Raw genomic sequence first — 22,591 nt, 5'->3', positions numbered from 1 at the left:
AGTCTGTTTAATTTTGTCAAGTACCAATTCTAGTTTAGACCGTCTTAACTTAAGCTGCAAGTCTTGGTTAAGACGGTAAATCCATCTCCGTCTTAAACCAGAATTTGTGTTCAGACTTAAGACTGCCTAGGACTCTAAGCAAGACCAATTGGATGGATAAACCCTAAGCCCTTGTACAACATACCCCCGCCATTGACGACGACCAGCAACAAAAACTGGAGATTTTTCCGGTAAATCATGTCAAGGATACCTCTTATGATTACCCTTTCTCATTGCCGTCCTTTTTTTACTGTCTTCAGAAATCCCACAATTTACCCCATCTCTTTCCCAATTACCAAATTTTCTTCACATTTTACAAAAATCAACTCTTTTCCCACCAAATCAACCAGTTACTTGTCAACATTAGCAGTTTCGGCTTCCGGAAATCGAGAAGAAAGGCATTCAAGGCCACCCATGTCGAAGAAAGCGCGGTACGAGTTACCTGATTCTGTGTTCAAGGCTAAATTGAACATGTGTTCTAAGAACAATGATCTTAAGGAAGCTCTTTCTTTGTATAAAGCCGCTTTAAAAGACGGTATATCGCTTTCTATTTATCATTATAATGTGTTGCTTTATTTATGCTCATCTTCTGCTGCTAGTAATGATGATACTTTGAATAATCTTGGTTTAGAAATGGGGTTTGAGTTATATAGGGAAATGGGTATTAATAAGATTGACCCGAATGAGGCGACTTTTACTAGTTTAGCTAGATTGGCAGCTGCTAAGAATGACCCAGAAATGGCTTTTGATTTGATTAAGAAAATGAAGAATTGTGGTGTAGTTCCTAAGCTTAGGTCGTATGAGCCGGTTTTGTTTGGTTTTTGTGAAAAGGGTGATGCTGATAGAGCGTATGATGTCGATGCTGATATGTTGGAATGTGGGGTGGTGGCTGAGGAGCCTGAGCTGGCTGCACTTTTGAAGGTCAGTGTGGATGCAAAGAGAGGAGATAAGGTTTATGAGATGTTGCATAGGTTGCGAGCAAGCGTGAGACAGGTTTCTGAGGAGACTGCGAAGATTGTGGAGGGTTGGTTTTTGTCTGAGACGGGTAGTGGTGTTGGGTTGGAGAATTGGGATGTGGAGAAGGTGAAGGAAGGTGTTGCGAGGAGTGGAGGTGGGTGTCATGGGCAAGGCTGGCTTGGTAGTGGTAAGTGGAAGGTGGTGAAGGCGGTGATGGATGAGACAGGGGTGTGTAGCTGTTGTGGGGAGAAACTTGTGTGTATTGACATTGATCCTAATGAAACGGAAGGTTTTGCTACTTCGTTGAGTACTTTGGCCGGCCAGAGAGAAAAGAGGGCTAATTTTGTTCAGTTTCAAGAGTGGCTTAGGAGACATGGACCTTTTGATGCAGTCGTGGATGGTGCTAATGTTGGCATGATCAAAACGCAAGGTTTTAATTTTAGGCAGCTTAATAATGTTGTAGAAGAATTACGAGAAATCAGCCCTTCAAAGAAAATGCCACTTATTATACTTCACATAGGACGTGTTTCCGGTGGCCCTGCGAATAATCCTAATGCCAAAAGAATGTTGGAAAACTGGAATAAGGCGGGTTCACTGTATGTAACCCCAAAAGGCTCAAATGATGACTGGTATTGGTTATATGCTGCCGTTAGTAACAAGTGTTTGCTCATCACTAATGATGAAATGAGAGACCACTTGTTTCAGCTTCTAGGGAATAGCATTTTTCCTAGGTGGAAGGAGAAACATCAGGTCAGGATGACCGTCTCAAGAAAAGGGCTTGATCTCCACATGCCTCCACCTTACTCTATTGTTATCCAAGAATCCGAAGGAGGCAGTTGGCATCTACCAACTGTAACAGGTGATGACCTTGAAACACCTAGACAGTGGCTTTGTGTTACTAGGGTTTCGAAAAGCATGGACAAGGCTAAGGTTAGGGTTAAGCCCCAACTTTCCAATATTTTCGCGAAGGCATGATCACATCCTCTAAGGATTTGGTAAATGTGATTTTTTTTACTCAGACTCAGCTTAAAGCACTGGTGTCTGACTTGGCTTACCGTGGCTTTAAATAGTGTTCAGATGTCATTCTAATTTCTAATGTCTGATGTCAAGTGTTAGACACGGTAGGCGAAGTGATCTGAAATTCTGAATTTAACAGAATGTAGTTTTTTATATTTTTTTTATACCCATATCATTTATCCAATTTTATGTACGAATTGTTCAACTAATAGTGACATCAATTTTATCACTGCCATGATTCAAAAATATTTTTTCTGTTCTTATATTTTCACAGTCAAATGTTGAAATGTTGCAATTTTGCTGTGTAGTTAACCTCTGCCAAACACTGTTTTGAATAACATTCTGAAGTAGTACATACTGTGCTATATTGCGGTGTCAATAGTTCAGGTGCTGCTACAAAGAACCATGAGCATGAATCCTTCATTGAATGTCGATGTCCGTGCTCATTCTTGAAGTACGCTGGTCATGTTTAATTGATACTTAGTTGAATCAACGACATATGAATGTGACCCGAACGACTCAGGCCTTAGTGACATGCGGAAAGCTTGTCATGTTTGCAAATTGCTGTTTTATGCTGTATTCCCTGTTTGTATTCTAACTAATGCTGCAGATTCCACCATTAGAGCATGACTATAAAAGACGAAGGAGAGAGTGGTGATTTACTAAGGTCACTGACAAAAAATACAAGGCCTGTCCTGCTACCTGATGTAAGGTTTAACTCCGACTTCATAACCCACATGGCACGCATGGTTGTTTTGCTTTGCCTGTAATTGTCTTCAGATCTGTGTATCATTAGTCACCGTTATCTTGATTTGATCAAATCATATGGCTGGCAGTTGCGAGAACTAAAACGTCAGAGCAAGTACATTCACTGCATGTTATTTGGTGGAAATGGTTGACAGGCTCATAAATAAGGCTAGCACGAATTAGGGATATCGCACATAAAACACATGTTTAGTCTCCTTTCTTCTATAATATTATCATTTCATCTATGTACAGGTGATACTTGATTGATTAATCCAAGTGATTCTGATATAGATGTTTGTTATTGATCACGGCGTGGCTTTGGAGGAGCTTTATGGGAAGACTGCACAAAATGCTCGCAAATTTGATGCTTGTATGAACATAACTGCGCCCCGAAATGCCACTCTTTGCTTCAGTCAAGGTACATGGCTATATATTTTCCGTTCATCTAGAAAATTTGATGATTAATTTACTTGTTTCTTTCTTCTCTGTTTTTTAAATGCCATTGTTTTACTTCATGCTCAATATTTCTTTTAGAAAATACATTCTGTAGACTTATTTATCTGAGTTCGAAACTATTGAAGATTTGAAGAGTGGTACTCCTATAGTCCTATCAGTTCCTGTCAAAAATGATTCTTTTAACTTGCGAATTGTGATGAACAGAGTAGTACACGAACGGCGTCAAAGCCCCTTTTACTAACCCCCCCTCTCCCTTGTTCTTGCCTTTTGCACGCTAAATTTTAGCAGAGACGTCGGCTTTTGCGCGCCAAGGTAGGTTCGACATACTATTTGCCCAACTGTCTTCTGCCGCTTCCAAGTTCCAAACTTGTTTATATCTCCATATTCTCTGGTTTTCGCCCCTTTCTTGATTCATGTTAAACTAGATTTGGTTAGGTTCAGAATACTTGAGCACCACTTCTCATTGAAGTTTGACACTTTTCGTCACAAGCTGAGACGGGCCAAATGTCGTCATTTTAACGACAAAATGTGATCATTTTAATGACAAACTGTTATAAAATTATTCTGGTAACTTTTTATCTCAAAATGGTTACATTTTCTTCTTAAATGGGTCATATTTTACCCCGTCTTTGACAAGAGTTATAGACTTATAGTAAATTAGTAATACAAACATTTTGATGTAGAAGTAGAACAACCTATAAAGTGGAAAGCAAGTACATTTGGAGTATTTTTTTTTTTGCTTGTGCCATAAAAGGAAATATTAAAAGTAATGTTTCTTTCTGTCTTGGACTCTTGGTGGCATGCATGGTAGGTTGAGCTCATTAGATGTGTCGGTGTATATGATTAGTACAATACCTTTTTTTTAGCATATCCGTTGTAAGTTTGTGACGGGTCAAATACTACCCATTTTTGTAGATAAGACAAAAGTAAAGTGTCTAAAGAGTAACAATTTGTTTTATCTTATCTACCTACATAGGTAGTACTTGATCCGTCGCAAGTTTGAATTAGCTGATTTTGCCCCTAACAAAGTTGATAGACGGTTGAAAATCACATGGTTAGGAAAGTGTAGTATAGTTGATGACACTTGTCCAAAGAATCTCCAAGATTAGTGGGGTGGGTGAGGGAAGAAGAGAAGGGAAGAGAAGAAGTGAATTGGAAAGGGACATAAATAAGAGTAGAGTACATAAAAGTGAGAGCTCTTCACATGCTACTTTACTCATTTACATGCTCTTCACATACACTAACACCTTCTCCGCAAGCCACTATTTGAACTTCAAAGCGTTGCTTGGGACGGACACTATCCATTACAAGCTTGTAACAGATAATGCTCCTCTCACAATAAGGCAAGTGGGAGGGCAAGTGGGGGGAAATGGAGCATCCCATGGATAATGCCACTTGTATACTGTGAAAGAGGCACTATCCGTCTTCAGCTTGTGACGGATAGTGTCCGTCTTCAATGAGAATTTGTGTTTGAACTTAAGCGGGTGAAAGATTTTAGAGGCTTTACTAACCCCCAAGCTCCACCACCAACCTTCTCAGATTGCTCTTACAGTTTACTTAATTAACGATATGGAGTACTTAATTACGGGTATCTATTTTGTTGTGTAGCATCCTTATGTTAGACACAATCCACAAGTTGCGCCACTAATGCTGCACTTGCACATACCACATTAATTCCATCGTATCTATGCCATTCCTAAGATATGAATAATCTGAAGATTTAACTAAGTTAATTGGTAAAATTGTGAGAGATGATATTCAGGAAAACTGGAAAAAAATTGGGAAAAGTTTAACTAAAATCTTTAAAATTTCTATTTACCAATGAGGACGAGTGTCCTTCCTAGCCTCTCCCTAACTCCACCGCTGTCTACTAAATTTGAGTAGCGTGACTTATGATTTATGAGTAATAAGAATACCTATCTCGTAAATAAGTAGTGAGACGTTCCAATTTTAATCCTTATAAATTCAATGAAAAACTAAATTTTGGAGGTGTTTATTTACTCATTAACTTATCTTCAATACCTTTGAATGAGACTATCCGACTGTTGATAAAAATACTCCTAATCAACAACAACAACAACAACAACAACAACAACAACAACAACAGAGCCTTAATCCCGAAAACTCCTAATCAACATCAAAGAAAAAATATATTGTATATATAATCTACTTGATTTTTTAGACAATTCAGTGAAATATCTTACTAAAGATATTAAGCACAAGCTTTACGCCTCTAACCACATACATATACTTGGAGTATGATTTTGTGGCCAACCAAAAGATGTGGCCCTTCTTCAAATTATTTCACCTTAATAATTTCTATTTTAAAGAATGCATCATTTATCAAAATACTATAAATACCACATAATCAAATTGAATTGTTTTTAATCACAAAAATCAAATATTATCATTCTGAATAATGCGAAGAAGCCACCGAGTGGCATCAAATGTTGCTACTATTTGGTGACTCCTTATCATCGTCTTATCATATTTTAGTCAAAAACTTCTTATAGTTGCATTTCAACTTGATAATTAACCACTTTCGATAAAATCTAAATATTTAAAATTCGAAATTATATTCTGTTATTACTCATTCATAGTAGTTGATAATCACTCCCTATAAGTAGAGATGAAGCTAAGCACATGCTGACCAAGGCGAGTTTTTTTTAAAAAAATATGCCAATATACTCTTTTTTTTTTTTGTGAAAAAAAACTAATTATTCAAAACATAAGTAAGATTGATGTTTCAGCCTCAGGTAGAATTTAAACCTAGCTTCGTCCTCAGGTAGATTGATATAGTACCTGAAACAATTTTTTTTTTGACAGTGTACCTTAAACAATAAAATCCACATTAACAACCATTAAATCCACGTAATTCAAGAATCTAAACGTTAAAAAAGAAGCAATTAAACGTGAATGTACAAGAACAATTAATTAGAAACCGAAAGAAAACTAATGACCTTCCAACACCTCTTGTCTTTTTTATTTTATTTATTAATTAATTACGTACTCTACTTCTTTATCATTGCCTTCCTCAACGTACCGTCAAAGAAACGCCTTCAAACTTCCATCATTTCTACCTTTTTCCTTCTTTTTTTTTGGTTGTCACTCTTAAATATTACAAATAGTTGTGCAAGACGATTTTACACAAATTCATCGTTCATATATTATATACTATCATATTGATCACTTAAATACTTAATATAAGAATAAAAAAGTAAGGTTTTGTGATGAATGTTTGATCATTTGTTTCTACCGACAAATAAAGTAACAGGAGTACAAGAAGGAAGTGTGTTAATGAAGATGAAGAAGAAATTAAAAGTAGAGAAATTATGTGTTCGTGTATTCTTGTTTTTTGCTATTCAACTCGGTTTCTTCTATATCATCAAGACTTCTACTCTTCATCATCATCATCATCAAGGTAATTTCCTCGATCATGATTTTTTGGTGTATTTTATAAGAATTTTATAGCGTGAGACGGTTTTATACAATCATCGTTGATTAATTTTTGCTGTAATATTCATTTTCCTACAATAATCTCTGTTTTTGTCCTATAGGGATGTTTCTTAAGCATTGAGATATTATCGTTGTTCAAAGTATAGTTACTAAATTAGGCAATGTTCTTTTAGATTTAATAATACGGTTAAATTCAAATTTTATAAATTCAGTTTTATTCAGTTCAGTTTAAAACAACATGCTTAAGTACTGTTTCCTTACTATTATTGTCATGTTTCGAATCAAAGAAAACAATTATGATGCTCTAATTTAACAAAAATAAATGAATACAACTCGATACGGGTTATATATGTGACATTTCCTAATTTTGACAATTTTGAATAGCAAGTTTATCAAAGTGTTACATGCCCAAAATTAGCTCTTTTTGTCTCACTCATTTATTTGTTTTTTTATTCCTTTTGAGAAATATTTTAATCAAAAGCAAATAAATTACTGAAATTTAAGTGTCAGTCTTGTCCATTTTCACTTGACTATGCTCTTCTATGTTCTTTTCTAGATCATATAAGATGGAGAACAACATTACTAACAAAGAGCTCACCCTCACAAACTTCGTCGTTTCCGGTTCAACCAGAAGCTATTGATAGGCAAAATTCGAGGAAGTCATCACCGTTACCAATCCGTCATTTAGCCATTATCCATGGTCACGGAGAAACATTGGAAAGGTCCATCTCATGTGATCGGTCTCACAAGCTTTACGACTTATGTCGTCTTAAGAATCCAACCATATTAGAACCAAAAACAGCCACATTTTTCACCAGATCACCAATTCCGTCCAAAGATCCACATTTAGTCGAGAAAATCCGTCCTTACCCGCGAAAAGCGGACATTGGCACTATGGATAGCATCCAAGAGATTACATTAACTACAAAAACACTCGATTTTCCGTGTACAATCAAACATGACACCCCAGCATTAGTGTTCAGCATTGGTGGATTTACGGGTAATTTCTTCCACGATTTCAATGACGGATTTGTCCCGCTTTTCATTACTAAGAAAACTATTTTCCCAAACCAAGATGTTACCCTTGTTATAACAGATTATAGTGAATGGTGGTATGGTAAATACGAGGCGATTCTTGGTCAGTTCTCGAATAATCCAATCATCAACCTCGACAACCAAACCGTCACACATTGCTTCCCATCTGTATTCGTAGGTCTCATATCCCACGGACCGATGACAATCAACCCTGCTCTGATACCAGGTCAAAAGAGCTTTCTCGATTTCCGTGCCTCCCTAGAGGAAGGATATCGGAAATGCCTCGTGTGGCCCGCGCCCAAGATCAAGGGCAGACCGAGGCTTGTGTTGGTCAGCCGGTCAGGGGATGTAGGCCGGGTGATAATTAATCAAGACGCTGTCATAAAAGCGGCTCAAGAAGAAGGTTTTGACGTAGTGGTTTTTGAGCCATCGGCGTATACGTACCTCTGTGACGTGTATAGGCTAATTAATGGTAGTCACGCGATAATGGGGGTCCACGGAGCTGCATTGACCCACTCGCTCTTCCTCCAGCCTGGCGGAGCGTTCATCCAGGTCGTTCCACTTGGGGGTGACTGGCTCGCTAAGACGTATTTCAGGAATTTGGGTAAGGGAATGAAGTTGGAATACTCCGAGTACAAAATCGAACCAAATGAAAGTACTTTAACTGAGAAGTATGGGAAAGATCATGTTTTGGTACGGGATTCGAGTACAATTGCTAGTAAAAATTGGTCTGCATTGCATAATGTTTACTTGAAAAGCCAAGATGTGAGACTTGATGTAGCAAGATTCAGGGGATATTTGATGAATGCTTACTCTAAGGCTAAGAAGTTGATGGAACATCAAGGTTTACATGTCAGACGTCGTAGGAAGACGAAGAAATTTATTAGGCCGCCGGTGTTTAGCTATACTTATGGAGTAGAGTGACAAATGACAGTGCGCTTCTCAACGCAATTTTTATCAGGAGTCATCTGAAAACAGCGGAGTCTACTAACCCAGCCATAAACGGCGAATCTTTGAAGCATTGGATAGAAATCTAGAATGCTTGATTAACTATAAGCTGTAGATTGTCTGCAAGCAGATTTAATGATGTATATACCTTAGTTATGGAAAGATATGTATAGAGTATACGTAGTTACATACATTGTTCTTTTTTTTTTTTTTTGACAAGTCGTAAAACACACTCATCCTCTAGCCGTATATGCTAGATTATATACATTGTTCTTTAAAGGTACTACTCCGTACAAAATCTTAAGGTGATGGACGACTGGACGAGGGATCAAGCTCAATCAATGCTTCTTATATCTTATATCCGATAGTCATATGATATCTTATAAAATGCTTTTCTCCATGGCAACCTTAATGAAACGGTTTATATGTACCAACCGCTTGGGTACAAGGATAATTCCCGGCCTGATTTTGTATGTCTACTCCAAAAATCCTTGTACGGTCTCAAACAAGCTCCTCGCGCATGGTATAAACGGTTTGCGGACTTTCTTGCTACCATTGGTTTCACGCATAGCAGAGTGGATCACTCTTTATTTATCTTTCGACAAGGTACTAATCTCGCCTATTTATTGCTCTATGTCGATGATATTATACTCACGTGTTCTTCAGCTGCTCTTCGTTCTCAAATTATGCGTAGTCTCCAAACGGAATTCGCTATGAAGGATCTTGGCCCACTAAATTATTTCTTGGGTATTTCCGTCAAACAAAGTTCCAAAGGTATGTTCTTGTCCCAAACCAAGTATGCAAATGAGATTGTTGAGAGAGCTGGCATGGCCTCTTGCAAAGCCGCGGCCACTCCAGTTGACACTAAACCAAAATTAAGCGCTGTCACTTCCGTCCCGTTCGAGGACCCTACTCTGTATCGTAGTCTTGCCGGTGCTCTTCAATATTTGACATTTACTAGACCCGACATTACCTACGCCGTGCAACAAATTTGTCTCTTCATGCACAACCCGATGACCGAACACATGGCCGCTCTTAAACGAATTATTCGTTATGTACACGGCACTGCTGACCGTGGCCTTTGGCTCCACAAATCTGCTCCGTCCCTCCTACGGGCCTACACGGATGCCGATTGGGGTGGGTGTCCGGATACGCGTCGTTCTACATCCGGTTATTGTGTTTTCTTAGGTGACAATTTGATTTCATGGGCATCTAAACGACAACTTACTTTGTCCAAATCAAGTGCAGAAGCCGAGTATCGTGGCGTAGCGAATGTTGTCGCTGAATCGTGTTGGCTTCGTAACCTGTTGGTCGAGCTTCACGTGCCTATGCCTAAAGCTACACTTGTTTATTGTGACAATGTAAGTGCTATCTATCTATCGAGCAACCCAGTTCAACACCAACGTACAAAACATATTGAGATGGACATTCATTTTGTTCGCGAGAAAGTTGAACGCGGCGAAGTTCGTGTTAGCCATGTCGCATCACGTTATCAAATAGCGGATATTTTCACCAAGGGCCTTCCTCTCGTTCTTTTTGATGATTTCCGTGCCAGTTTAAACGTTCGTTCACCTCCCGTTTCAACTGCGGGGGTATGATAGAATAAGTAATTATTATGTAAATTGTAATTATTTATTTACTAATTTAGTTACCTAGTTTAGTGGTATTTGTTACCTAGTTTAGTGTAACCTAGTCCTTAATTGTAGCTTAGCAATATTGTATTTATACCGAAAGTTTAATCAATAGAAGGCAACCATTAATCTCCTTTAATGATATAGGTGACAAATCTAATATTTGTTCTTCGAAGGTACTTCGTATGGTGTACATCTTTATACCCTTTTAAGATTCGAAATAGAAACCGTTAAAAGTATAAGAATCATTGTTGAACATCAATCGAAATCTTAAGGTGATGGATTGTCTTCTTTACTTCTTACTATATGGTATCAAAGTCTGATAACCATGAGGTATGTGCAACAGTGAGGTTTCCTATTTAATGAGAGAGATGAGGGTATTTGGAGAGGTAAATTTTCACCATTGTGGATACTCTTATTACGATATAATAACAACCACTAATTGAGGATTTGGTTGAGCTGACCTTCTTACAGAAATGAAGAGGGGTTTAGAAGTCGTCGAATAGGTGTTGGTGGCTGGCTCGTGCTAACATCAAGAACATGTATCGCAACTAGCAAACCACTACGCTAAGCCGAGATCAACTTAATGTTTATTTTTTTAGTTGTAACGAGGCTTGATCAATGCGGGTACACCATGCAATTCTACTTACAATCATACACCGTGCTCCGAATTCTGATTCCGATTATATGATTAGTCACAACAAAAATTACATTAATTCTAAATTTACAACCGACCAAATTAAAACGACCTGAAAGTGAAATAAACTAGTTTTAACTCAAAACAACGAAGCCTTAATTGCTCAGTCAAAATAAATCATCTTTTGAAACCGTTTAGTAGAACTGGCCATCAGCACGGGCTAACCCGGCCCGCCTTGACCCGTTATTTTATGCAACTTGGCCTAGCCCGGCGTTAACCCTGGTCTGGCCTGGGTCCTGAAATTCCAGCCCGCCCGCCCGGGCCCGCCATTTTAGCAAAAATAAAAAAATAAAATGGTAAGGCTGCCAGCCCGGCCCATGCCTGTCCAAGCCCGCCCCTCACCTGGCCTGGCCCAGATCTGATCAGGTTAGCCTGGCCCGCTCCCTGGCCAGCCCGCCCCGAGTACAGGTCTACCGTTTAGTCATAAAACACGAACCAATCACACATTACGTTGTGGTAGACCGTAGTTGTAAAATAAGACAAAATCATTCTCGCAACATTTTTCAATAACGAAACTTCTGTTCACCACAACACTACACAGTACCCAGCAACAGTAAAATCCCCAAAAACACAAATTAAAATGGCGATTTCCGGCGATCTGGGAATTTTCGCCACACTTGCACCTCATCGTAAATCTCACATTTTTCCTAGCTCATCACATTTATCTTCTTCTTCCAAGGTATTTCCTCATTTTACCCTAATTTTTTGTATCCTTTATTATATTCACGTTGATTGATTGTATTTCATGTTTATTGTTAAATTGGAGTTAATGGGTTGTTGTTATTATGATTGAATTGAAATGGGTAGTGTTTGATTTTTGTTCTTAGTTGATAATTTTATTGATTTCAGAGTTTGATTAGATATTTAGGGTTTTGACTTTGAATAATTTTCATTTTTGGGAATAAATATTGGCTCTTAGGTCTGCCTTGGAGCTTTTTTTCTCTATTGTCAGCTCGTGTTTGGTTAGGATTGTTAGGTCAGATGTAAGGAAAATGTTCTTAAGTTAATGGAAAGAATTTGAATAAATCTGAGATTATTTAGGTCTTGCAGTGAGATTATATGAGATTAATAAAGCTACATTTTTCTCATCCGGGTCGTAATCATTTGGATGGATAAATTATTTGAGGAATTGGGATAATGTTGTTGTTGATGGGAAGAATTTCAAGAGTTAGTCTTAAGGCCATTTTACGCTGTAATAGTGTGAAGTGCATCCACAACCATAACCACAAAGAACCTGTTTTACAGTAACTCATGCCTTATACAAGAATTTTTGGAATTTCAATTATTCCGAGATTATTTAGGCCGTGTAGTGAGATTGTATGAGAAGGGTTTATCTGCATTTTTCTTATCTGGGACATAAATTTGCTATCTTTTGAGTCTGATGAGGTGCCGTTGTTGTATTATGAATATGAGTTATGAGTAAGGTTAGAGGTATGACACCAGAGATTATTGGGTTGCAGTTTGAGGTTTCCTGGTCATCTTTGAAAAATTTGAGGTTTTATTATAACTAATCGGGTACCCCGAAGGTAGTTTCAGAGAAGGTAAGGGTGGTACTGTCTGCTGTATACCCCAAATTTGAGACTAAATTATGAGGGCGGCATACTTGAAGGTAGCTTCAGGAAGGATTGTGGTACTTGGTGGTACTGTATGCACATATTTTCGGAGTCCACAAAAATACAACCAGAAAAAAACTATCAGATTTGAAATTCAGGCTCCAATCTCCATGTTTGTCCACTGATTTGAAGTTTGAACTCCACAAAACTAACTCGACGAATTATGATGTATGACATTGAAGGCGGGTCTTGATTACTCGAATATCCTTGGCAGATCGTTGTTTTCTTTGGATTCTTTTGTAGAAAGCCTCTTGGATTCTTTACCTTTTTCTCTCGCAAATACTGGTAAATGTTGGGAAGGCTTTTATTTATAGAATGTTCGAGGATTTGAGTTTTTGCCATAATCGGACTTAGTAGTCATATTTGGTTTGTTTGGTTATCCACTACCCCATTACTTCAGTTGACAATCTACCCATGTATAATTAGGTTCAAAATTTGACTTTTACCCAGAATAGTACTCCATAGACATTTGTTTTATCTGTAGGTAATATACATATACAGTCAGTGTGTCCTATGTTAATGGACATACGGGATGCGCTATTAATAGTAACTTTAGGATCAAATCAGCAGCTGCAACATTGATGCTTTCTGCCAGAGTTGCAAATTACATGGTCTCTTAAACATATTGAACAAAAATTATTGGATGATTTTGCTGAATTTGATGTTGGTTTTAGGAAGATGGTATTGTAATAAGTATAGATTGTATAGGTTGTCTTTAAATGGCAATTGTTCGAGGGTGAAGACGTCAGGGAAGGTGAAGTGGAAATTGTAGGTAAAGAAAATAGTGATTGCAAGGTTTAATAAACTTCTCTTGATTATTTTGTGAGACATTCAAAACTATAATGCAGTAGTTTGAGGATTTGTGGTCTGAATCTCTCTTTCTGAACATGCTCTCATCTAAAACGTTAATTATCTCGTCTTTCGCAAACATATTGTGGATATATCTTAGTTGGGCCTTGGGAAAGCTGTTTTAAATTTTTAATACAGTAATGTTTAAATGCTAATTGAAGTAACTGGTAATGTGCCCCACGTCTTTTTTCAACTGGCTTTGTTTGATCAGTAGCGTTGTTTGCTTATTAGAAATAGCCAAACCCCTTCTTTCGGCCTCTAAGGTTAAGTTACTAAGGTTTTAAAAGGTACCCTCACCACGTTTTGTGGTGATATCAGTCTTATTTATGGCAACATGACCTAGATAAGAGTATAAGACCACAACCACCGATTCCAGGAGCAAAGACCGTATTCCGGAAGCAAGTAACAAACCAGGATTTTAATGTCACAGCACTATGAACAGTTTGGTTATGCTCTATGGTAGATCATGGTTTTGGTGAAATCTGCATCAAACTAATGTGAACTTGAATGACTAGCTCCTGAATACAACACTTCATGCTACCTCAGCCACTTGATTTAAAATTTACTGCTCTTGATGCAGGTAGGCCATTGTCGTTTCTCAGGCGTCAGGCTTAGTTTTCCCGAGATACCACCAAAACAATCAACCAGTACGTCAAATGGTCTAACAGTGCGCTGCCAATCAAATCTAACTTTCGGACTTGCAGAAGATGGTAAAACCTCTGTAAACTCCTTTAGCCAAGATGCTGAGACCTTTCTACTGAATGCTATCAACTTGAACTTCTTTGAACGTCTAAACTTAGCTTGGAAGATTGTTTTTCCTCCTTCCAAAACGAGAAAGAACTCTAATGCGATGATTGCTAAGCAACGCTTGAAAATGATCTTATTTGCGGACCGTTGTGCCGTTAGTGATGAAGCTAAAAAGAAAATAGTGAAAAGCATAGTAAATGCTCTATCAGATTTCGTGGAGATAGAGTCTCAGGACAAGGTCCAGCTCAGCGTGTCCACAGATATGGGTCTTGGAACTGTTTGCTCTGTAACTGTCCCCGTAAGAAGAGTAAAAGCCGAGTATCAAGAGGACGATGAGGCTGGGTCGATCATGAATGTGGAATACAAAGATAGAGGCGAGACATCAGGATCAGTAGATGTCACGTTTGATTTTTACATTCCAAGTGAAAACTCAATGGCGTGACCGAGAATATGAGAGTGCCTACAACTCTACAAGTTCTGTTAACATAGTTACATGATCTCTTTTGCGATGGCTACTGTTTGGAAGCTTCGTAGATTGTGATATCTCCTCGATGGCGTTTTGTTCTGTACATAAGGTTTGTTTCCAAAGGGATCGGAAGATTCCCTTCACCGTTATTTCAGTTTTTCGAGGTTGTTCTTTAAGAAAGTCTGTTTCTCTGACTAATTGTTTTCTGAAGTTCCATTTATAAGCAAAGTTGTGCTGTTCTTCTGCATCATTTTGATTACCTTTCCTTATTCCAACTAACTGTCGCCATGGTGCGTATTCTGTGTTTTTACGAAAACAGCAGGCTGCAACGAGAACATTACCCTAGTGGTTAAAGGGGTCTTCCAACAGTCTCATGTAAGTTGGGACTGTTTTAGGTTGAATGACCTGTAATGAAAATTGCGTTGAGAAGTGCTTGTGAACTAGAAGAAGTTGATGCACATAATCCGAAATGACCCAAATTGAAATTCGAACTTTTCGGGTATTCCAAAGTATGGACCTTTAGATGCACCATTGCACCTGCCCACACCCTATAGCGTCCCCTTTACGCAACATTGGGGAAAATGGATGCTCCACTCAGTCACTCACAAAGATCCCCACTGTTGACCAGGATCCGATACCGATCCATCCAACGGCGTCATACGCTTCGAATGGACTATCTTTTTGTTTATTCGAAAAGTATCCAATTTTTTTTCCATTTCTCTTCTTATCGAATAATGAGAGGAATAAAACGTGAAGGATTTGTGTTTACGAATTTTTTATATTACGCGGTTTGTCTAAACATTATTATCGTAAAAGCATAAATTAATTAACGTGCTATTTATAAATCTTTAATTCTACATGGTATTTCAATTTTCGAATACGGCTTCGATCTACCAACTCGACACCTCATAGGGTTATACACTTATACTACTCCCTACATTCAACGTGCATCGTCACATTTTCTTTTTCAAATACGTCGATTCACATATTTTAACATTACTTTTTTCAATTAAACATCATAAAAGAAAACTATTTAAAAATTTGCTATACTTATTAAACTTATAAAGATAAATCAAACAAATCTCGAATGAGTATATTTTCTCTTGTATAGTTGTACGGGATATATAGTAAAGAATTATAAAGATTCTCAAAACTTACCATACTATTGATAAACACAAATTCTCATTGAAGACAGGACATATCCGTCACAAGCTGAAGACGGATACCATTTTACCTCACAATGTACCCACTTTTTCTCTCTCTCTCTATTAACACTATTCATTATTCCCTTTCTCCACTAACCCATTTTGTTACCATTTTATCTCACAAAATATCCGTCACAAATGATAACCCGTCACAAGGGAGACCAATTGATTGATAAAGTCCATTAAAAATCAAAAAGATAAATACAAAACCGTCTCTCAAAATACCAACTCCGTCAAATGGATAACTCCATTGACCGACCATCACTATAGAGAATATCATTATCCGTCTTTATAAAACACCTCTTCAATTCTCTCTCAGTCGAGTAAACAACTGTGTGGAGGTCAAAGAGACGTATTCCTGTTTTCCTTCCAAAAACAACAAGCAAGCTTCAAAAATGTCGGATGAAGAACACCAATTCGAATCCAAGGGAGATGCAGGTGCCTCCAAAACTTATCCTCAACAAGCTGGTACTATCCGTAAGAACGGTTACATCGTCATCAAAAATCGCCCTTGCAAGGTCTTTCGATTCTTTTTTTTTTGATTAATTTTTCGCCGATTCTTCTTTGTTTTAGGGTTTTGGACTGGAATTATCAGTTTTCTGTTTGTTCTGATTTATATGATGAAATTTTCGTCATTTTTTCTGAGTTTTGCTGTGATTTTTAGGGTTTTGAGCATGTGCTGTGTCGATTCGTGTGTGATTATTAGGATATTTAATAACATTTAGGTGCGAGGAGTAATTCTTGTGAAGTAGTGATTGTATTGATTGATTGATGTTGAAATTACAGGTTTAATATGCTAATAGTAAGTAGTAGGGTTTAAGTCGATGATTGAAGCTCGATCAATGGTTTAATATGCTAATAGTAAGTAGTAGGGTTTAAGTCGATGATTGAAGCTCGATCAATGGTTTAATATGCGAATAGTAATTTAGGTTTACAGGTATGAAGTAGTAAGGTTTAAGATGACGATTATTAGGATTTAGGAGCGAGGAGTGATTCTGGTAAAGTAGTGATTTTGTATTGATTGATGTTGATGTTAAGATATCGGTTTAATATGCTAATAGTATGTAGTAAGGTTTAAGATGATGATTGAGACTTAATCAACAGTTTAATATGCGAATAGTAAGGTTTGTGGGTATGAATTTCAATGTAGAGTATCAATTCTGTGATATTTGTGCTGCAATGTGTTTGTGCTGATGTATTTTCGGAACTTGTCTGGTAGAAAGGGGAAGATATAATATAACTGTAAACGGTATTTTGATAGTATGGTAGAGGAGAAAGTTCTAGGGAAGCTAAGAAAGGAAAGGTTGATAGGATGTGAAGCATGGAAGTTGTTCATTGTGGTCGTCCTTGGTTATATTTTGATGTGATTGATGAGAATCGACGCTTCATTTGAGCAGTTGGCATATAGTATGCTTTCTTATGCCGTTTAATTTAGTCCGGATTTGAGTTTGTAGGAACTTTGAGACATTTTAACCCTGTTGTGGATAACTTTTAATTGTGGACTTTTTTTGCTTTATTGGCTTCTTAATGGAAATTTGCAGATATTTATTTTGCATTTATGTGCGCAATCTAAGTCAACATAAATCGCGGTGGTGTTATATTTGTGCGAATTGTCTTGATTTATGTCGAGAGTTTTCAAGTTGATGGGAAATAAATGCAAGCATGTTGTTATTTTGGGCATCTTTGGTTTTGTTTTGATGTAAATGATGATATTGGTCTAATCGAGCTTTTTAAGTGGAGAAAATGTTTATTTGGTATTGTTTCATTTTTGTCAATTTATCTGAAAACATTGGTTTCAATAGAGAAAATTGCTGATATGTGTATATCTTATTTGCTATGGGCTGCTTTACGCTGAAGGTGGTCAAATATGGTATTTATTAGTATGGAGGAAGTTGGGAGGCTCGTTAAAGTCGTTGGGAAGAAGTTTCTCACTCTTTGTTTTCGGCGTGGCAGGTTGTTGAAGTCTCCACTTCCAAGACTGGCAAGCATGGTCACGCTAAGTGTCACTTTGTTGCTATCGATATTTTCAATGGCAAGAAGCTTGAAGATATCGTCCCTTCTTCCCACAATTGTGATGTAATTGTCCTATGTGACCTTTTATTTTTGATTTTTATCCGGTTCTTAATGTCACTCTGCCTGTTTCTGAAATTAAATTCCTTGTGTCGTTTCTTTTCAGATTCCACATGTTAATCGTACTGATTACCAGCTCATTGACATATCTGAGGATGGCTTTGTAAGTATAGATTTTTATTTTGTTTGAACCTATCACTTTCTGTTGTCCATCGTGTGACACCTTTAGTATTTCAATTTCAGGTTAGTCTGCTGACTGATAATGGAGGCACTAAGGATGACTTGAAGCTGCCAGAAGATGACAAACTGCTCGAACAGGTTTGAAACTTTGAATTACCTTCTAATACTTCTCTTGACTTGTTTAGTTACCGCTGTATTACTTATCATCATTTAACTCATTAAGTGTCGAGTGCATGTTTTATGGAATCATATATGTGCTTTCTTGTATTGGTTGTATCCGCTCTTTTGCTAGAACGCAGATGGTTTGTTGGAGTCGGTAATATAAATAAACTACGTTCTAGGCTATTATTGACTCACTTGCATCAACATGGAGAGGAACTCAACTACTTGCCAAGTTAAATTTTGGCTTTAACGGATGATATACAAGATACTTACTTTCACCCGTTGAAAATTTACTTACGAGGGGTAAATGCTTAGCATGCATACTTAAACCACTCTCAAGGGGTTTCTTAGTGTAAACGGTAAAGGAAGCCAAAAAGTTAGTTTGATCATGACGACAGAACCTAGTTACGAGTACACTACCAATACTCAACGACTTTACCTTAGCTCATATCTGCATATCATTTTCATTATCGACATGGAACTGTTTTCTCTTGTTCAAAATGTATGGTTCAATGAATAATAATAATTCTATATTTATTGAATAACAGTTACAGGCTGGCTTTGCGGATGGGAAAGACCTGATTGTGAGTGTTCAGTCAGCCATGGGAGAGGAGCAAATTTGTGGCGTCAAGGACATTGGAGGCGGCAAGTAGATGATCACACATCTGTTCAAGTTTGCATGAGGTTTTACGATGATACTATACTATTCCGTCTACTCTTGCTAATATTTGTATGTGTTTGAGAGTTTGCCAAACATGACTTCTATGGTTCTATCCTTCCTCCGGAGTGTCTTATTTGTTTTATCGTCTGTTGTAGTCATATTAAATCTGCACGACTCGTCTGTGTTTGTAGCTGATACCTTCTTATCATCTGTCTTATTTGTATTTCCGTTTTTGTGCCTCATCTACCCTCGCCTCAAACTAATGTCAGGTAGTTTAGCGGGTAAATCAATGATAAATACTCTTGATTTGGTTTCGAAACAAGATCCCTCCTAGGAATAATTGGGCCAATTTGTTGCTCTATCCAAATAATGCTACCGTATCGGCCCATCCTGGCATTCCATATGCAACTTTCCTATAGGATCGTTTTATAGCATACGACCGACCCAAATAGACATTCATATCATATTTGATTATAATTAGATTTGATTATAAATTTCTTATAATTTTTTTGTGACCTTACCAAACTTATCAGCAGAGTTAAGTACTTTATAATCCAACAAGGATATATCGTCGATTAATTTTAAGATTTTAGGATTGTGATGTACGAGTATTAAATTTTATCTAATCTTAGTGACACACATCTCTTTTCAGGAGTTAATTAATATCGTACCATAATTCATATCGAAACCTAAGAATTAGTTTGGAGTTCGATAAATTTAACTCAGGCTCAAATTTGTTTACCATGCTCCTAGTATTATTCTAAGACCTAAAAATCTAAAATGACATCAACAAAAAATCGTCATCAGTCATCACACCTTATCCGAGATCATAGCAAAAACAACGTGCTTGCTTTCAATCCATCAATCATCAATCATCAATCATCAATCATCATCAACAAACTTCTTAACCATCATTCCATAACAACATTGACCAACACTTGGCGTAAACAACTTTTGATTCCCAAAATTAGCACTCAACATTATCGCAAATTCTCATTTCAGACGATAAATTTCGTCGGAAGCCTTTAGAAGGTTTTTGTCACCATTTTTATGGTAAAATGTGACCATTTAAATTGAGTCACATTTTGTACCATAAAAATATTGTCACTTAAATCAGATCATATTTGGTTGTAAATAGGTTACATATGACCGTCTGAAACCTTCAGACAAAAGAACCGTCTGCAATTGAGTGCAACAATATTTTCTTATAGGAAAATCTCTCTTTTTTTTTCCGGATTTTTGGAGTCTTCAAATGAATATAGTATGTATGATGCTATATATTACCGGTGTTTGTTAAAATACAAATACTTTTATAAGAAGACCTTACACGATTATACCGTTGATCGAACATTTTCTTTTAGAGTCCTACAGTAATATGGTCTTATTCTTGTCATTCAAATCCGTTTTAAACATTTTATATATAACGGTCTTACACAAAACTAACGCCTTATTCTCAGCTCGTCATTACTCCTTGGATAAATGTTAATGATCCACCATTTTAAGTTACTTGACCAATCTATTCCTAATTTTCTTTCTAGTAATAAAGGACATGTCGAGTTGTAGGACACCATAATCATATATAGATTAAATTTCTTTGATTAGATGTTTGTTTCCATGCATGTAGACGCACGGCACATTTAACCAAAATTAGTATTGTCATTTAATTTCGTAGATTAACATAAAAAATTTCCCCAACTCCTCGCCGAGCCTCCCGATCTGTCATTATACCGTGAGAGATAGAAAGAATTACTCCCTCCGTCCTGGTCAATTGTTGTCCTTTTGTTTTGGCACAAAGACCAAGGAATGAGGAAAAAAGGTCAATAACTAAATGACAAGTGGAACAAATTGAATGAGAATGATCAAATTACTCATCAAGTTCATTCTTAAAATAGAAAGAACAACAAATGACTAAGACACCCAAAAATGGAAAAGGACAACAAATGACCGGGACAGAGGGAGTACAATTTTTATTCCGCCTAAAATTCTAGGAATTCCTTGAGAGTTAGAGTAGATTCGTAGACCAGGTCGACCGACTCTTTTTAAACATAAAGTATTTCAATATGGGCCTTTCCTATTTCTTCTATGTCGTAGAGTTAAAACCAAAAAGTATTTGTTTCCTTCTTGATGCTTTCTCGCGTTTTCAATAAAGCCTCCTCGTAAAGGTATTTTAACAATATTTTCGGCGATGTTAATCGATGCTATTCGAATTGTTGCAAAGACAACATAACCATGATCTCCCCTCTTTTACGACCTTAAAATACATACACAACTTATTACAAAGCTCTTAACTATTACAATATTCGATAACAATTGGTCTTAGCTTACCTAAGACCTCTCACCTTATTTTATTTTCTCCGTATTAAGTTAAACCAGTGTTAAATAAGAATGAGTGATACGAAAATACTCCCTCAATACCACAACAATAATAACATTGACTTTTCACACTTGTTGAGACACGTTTTGCAACGTAAATATCTTTTGTTGCACATTATTAAAAATTATAAAAATTTGATATTCTCATAGCATTCATGACGATAAATCAAACAAGATCTCACATGGCTATATTTTGTCTTATATATTAAGAATCGAAGATTCTCTACGATCATAAATAGTGGTAAAACGGTCAATGTTACCAGATTCATGGCGTAATAAATAGAGAGGAGGGACCCAGGGCCATGTAATATGCAGAATTCTGAACCACGTTATATTTGTTACACATCAATAAATAGAATAAATTGTTTTTTTTTTTTGGGTACATAATAAATACTAATAAATTGTCAAGTTGTTAGTAATTGCCGTCGTCATTCAGTCATTGGCCCCTCGATTTGTTGTATCAGCCGCCTACGGCCTACCTTTCTTTTTTCCAAAAACATGCCAACATTTAATTTTAAGGCATACTATAATCAATCATCAACAAACACGATAATCCACGATCTTTTTATTATTTGTTGTGGTATTAAACAACACTCGTAAATATCTTCGACTCTTTTTTATAGTTTTATTTATTCTTGCTTCTGTGGGTAATACAATAAATCTCTCTTAAAATGACAGGTGAGAATCGGTTTATAAACTAAGGGGTTGATCCCTCTAATTAGTTTGGGGGGCGGGGAACTTCCTTATGCAGTTATGCTTATGAAACGGATTATCTCTCTTTCATTTGGTTGTGACCATGGCCCGTTTATATGAATTTAACATTAAATATGCTCTCACTTGTATATATACTATAGTTTTGCTTTTTTCTCTTATGATCTTATCTACCATACTTAGTCTGTTTAAGTTTAGACGATTATGTACATACAAGTTGCTATTTACCATTTAATTTTTCACAAATTATCACTTGTGACGGACTGTCCGTCACAAGTAAGTGACGGGTCACTTTCCTCTCACACAAATGCAAGTGAAAAGATAAGTGGGGCGAAAATGGAGCAGCCCACTTGCCCCCCACTTGCATTTGTGTGAGAGAGAGATGACCCGTCATTCACTTGTAATAAATAGTGTCTGTCACAAATGACACTAACTATTGCTACTCCATTCAACTCCACTCTACCTATTTGTGTTTTGCACAAATATTAAGAAGGGTGGGGTTGTGTGGAATATATTGTAAATAAATAATGGGGTATGATATAAATAAGTGGGGTATGAGTGGAAAATGGTG

General features: G+C 37.0%; 4 protein-coding genes across 4 annotated transcripts; all 4 read left to right on the top strand.

Moving 5' to 3' along the window:
- Nucleotides 1-105: 105 nt before the first annotated feature.
- On the top strand, nt 106-2,259 carry LOC141598774 (proteinaceous RNase P 1, chloroplastic/mitochondrial-like). Its single transcript, XM_074418537.1, has one exon. It carries the CDS (start codon nt 238-240, stop codon nt 1,969-1,971), a length of 1,734 nt encoding a protein of 577 aa, XP_074274638.1. The 5' UTR covers nt 106-237; the 3' UTR covers nt 1,972-2,259.
- A 4,170-nt stretch (nt 2,260-6,429) lies between these two features.
- LOC141598773 (xylan glycosyltransferase MUCI21-like) lies at nt 6,430-9,013 on the top strand. Its single transcript, XM_074418536.1, has 2 exons — nt 6,430-6,637; nt 7,229-9,013. Exons 1-2 carry the CDS (start codon nt 6,451-6,453, stop codon nt 8,629-8,631), a joined length of 1,590 nt encoding a protein of 529 aa, XP_074274637.1. The 5' UTR covers nt 6,430-6,450; the 3' UTR covers nt 8,632-9,013.
- Nucleotides 9,014-11,420: 2,407 nt separating this feature from the next.
- On the top strand, nt 11,421-14,908 carry LOC141598770 (cell division topological specificity factor homolog, chloroplastic). Its single transcript, XM_074418532.1, has 2 exons — nt 11,421-11,662; nt 14,026-14,908. The coding sequence occupies exons 1-2, from the start codon at nt 11,564-11,566 to the stop codon at nt 14,632-14,634; spliced, it is 708 nt and encodes a 235-aa protein (XP_074274633.1). The 5' UTR covers nt 11,421-11,563; the 3' UTR covers nt 14,635-14,908.
- Nucleotides 14,909-16,068: 1,160 nt separating this feature from the next.
- On the top strand, nt 16,069-19,178 carry LOC141598772 (eukaryotic translation initiation factor 5A-2). Its single transcript, XM_074418535.1, has 5 exons — nt 16,069-16,381; nt 17,817-17,939; nt 18,040-18,096; nt 18,177-18,251; nt 18,824-19,178. Exons 1-5 carry the CDS (start codon nt 16,259-16,261, stop codon nt 18,926-18,928), a joined length of 483 nt encoding a protein of 160 aa, XP_074274636.1. The 5' UTR covers nt 16,069-16,258; the 3' UTR covers nt 18,929-19,178.
- Nucleotides 19,179-22,591: the final 3,413 nt, after the last annotated feature.

The sequence above is a fragment of the Silene latifolia genome, chromosome 9 (genome assembly GCF_048544455.1).
Source record: "Silene latifolia isolate original U9 population chromosome 9, ASM4854445v1, whole genome shotgun sequence".
Lineage (NCBI taxonomy): Eukaryota > Viridiplantae > Streptophyta > Magnoliopsida > Caryophyllales > Caryophyllaceae > Silene > Silene latifolia.
This window is presented reverse-complemented; position numbering and strand designations above follow the sequence as displayed.

Excerpts from the sequence above, each read along its gene's own strand:
- LOC141598772 (XM_074418535.1), top strand. The coding sequence starts at position 16,259 with ATGTCGGATGAAGAACACCAATTCGAATCCAAGGGAGATGCAGGTGCC. Across the intron at positions 16,382-17,816 it reads TCAAAAATCGCCCTTGCAAG|GTTGTTGAAGTCTCCACTTC; the intron begins GTCTTTCGATTC and ends TCGGCGTGGCAG. Across the intron at positions 17,940-18,039 it reads CTTCTTCCCACAATTGTGAT|ATTCCACATGTTAATCGTAC; the intron begins GTAATTGTCCTA and ends GTTTCTTTTCAG.
- LOC141598773 (XM_074418536.1), top strand. The coding sequence starts at position 6,451 with ATGTTTGATCATTTGTTTCTACCGACAAATAAAGTAACAGGAGTACAA. Across the intron at positions 6,638-7,228 it reads TCATCATCATCATCATCAAG|ATCATATAAGATGGAGAACA; the intron begins GTAATTTCCTCG and ends GTTCTTTTCTAG.
- LOC141598774 (XM_074418537.1), top strand. The coding sequence starts at position 238 with ATGTCAAGGATACCTCTTATGATTACCCTTTCTCATTGCCGTCCTTTT.
- LOC141598770 (XM_074418532.1), top strand. The coding sequence starts at position 11,564 with ATGGCGATTTCCGGCGATCTGGGAATTTTCGCCACACTTGCACCTCAT. Across the intron at positions 11,663-14,025 it reads ATTTATCTTCTTCTTCCAAG|GTAGGCCATTGTCGTTTCTC; the intron begins GTATTTCCTCAT and ends CTCTTGATGCAG.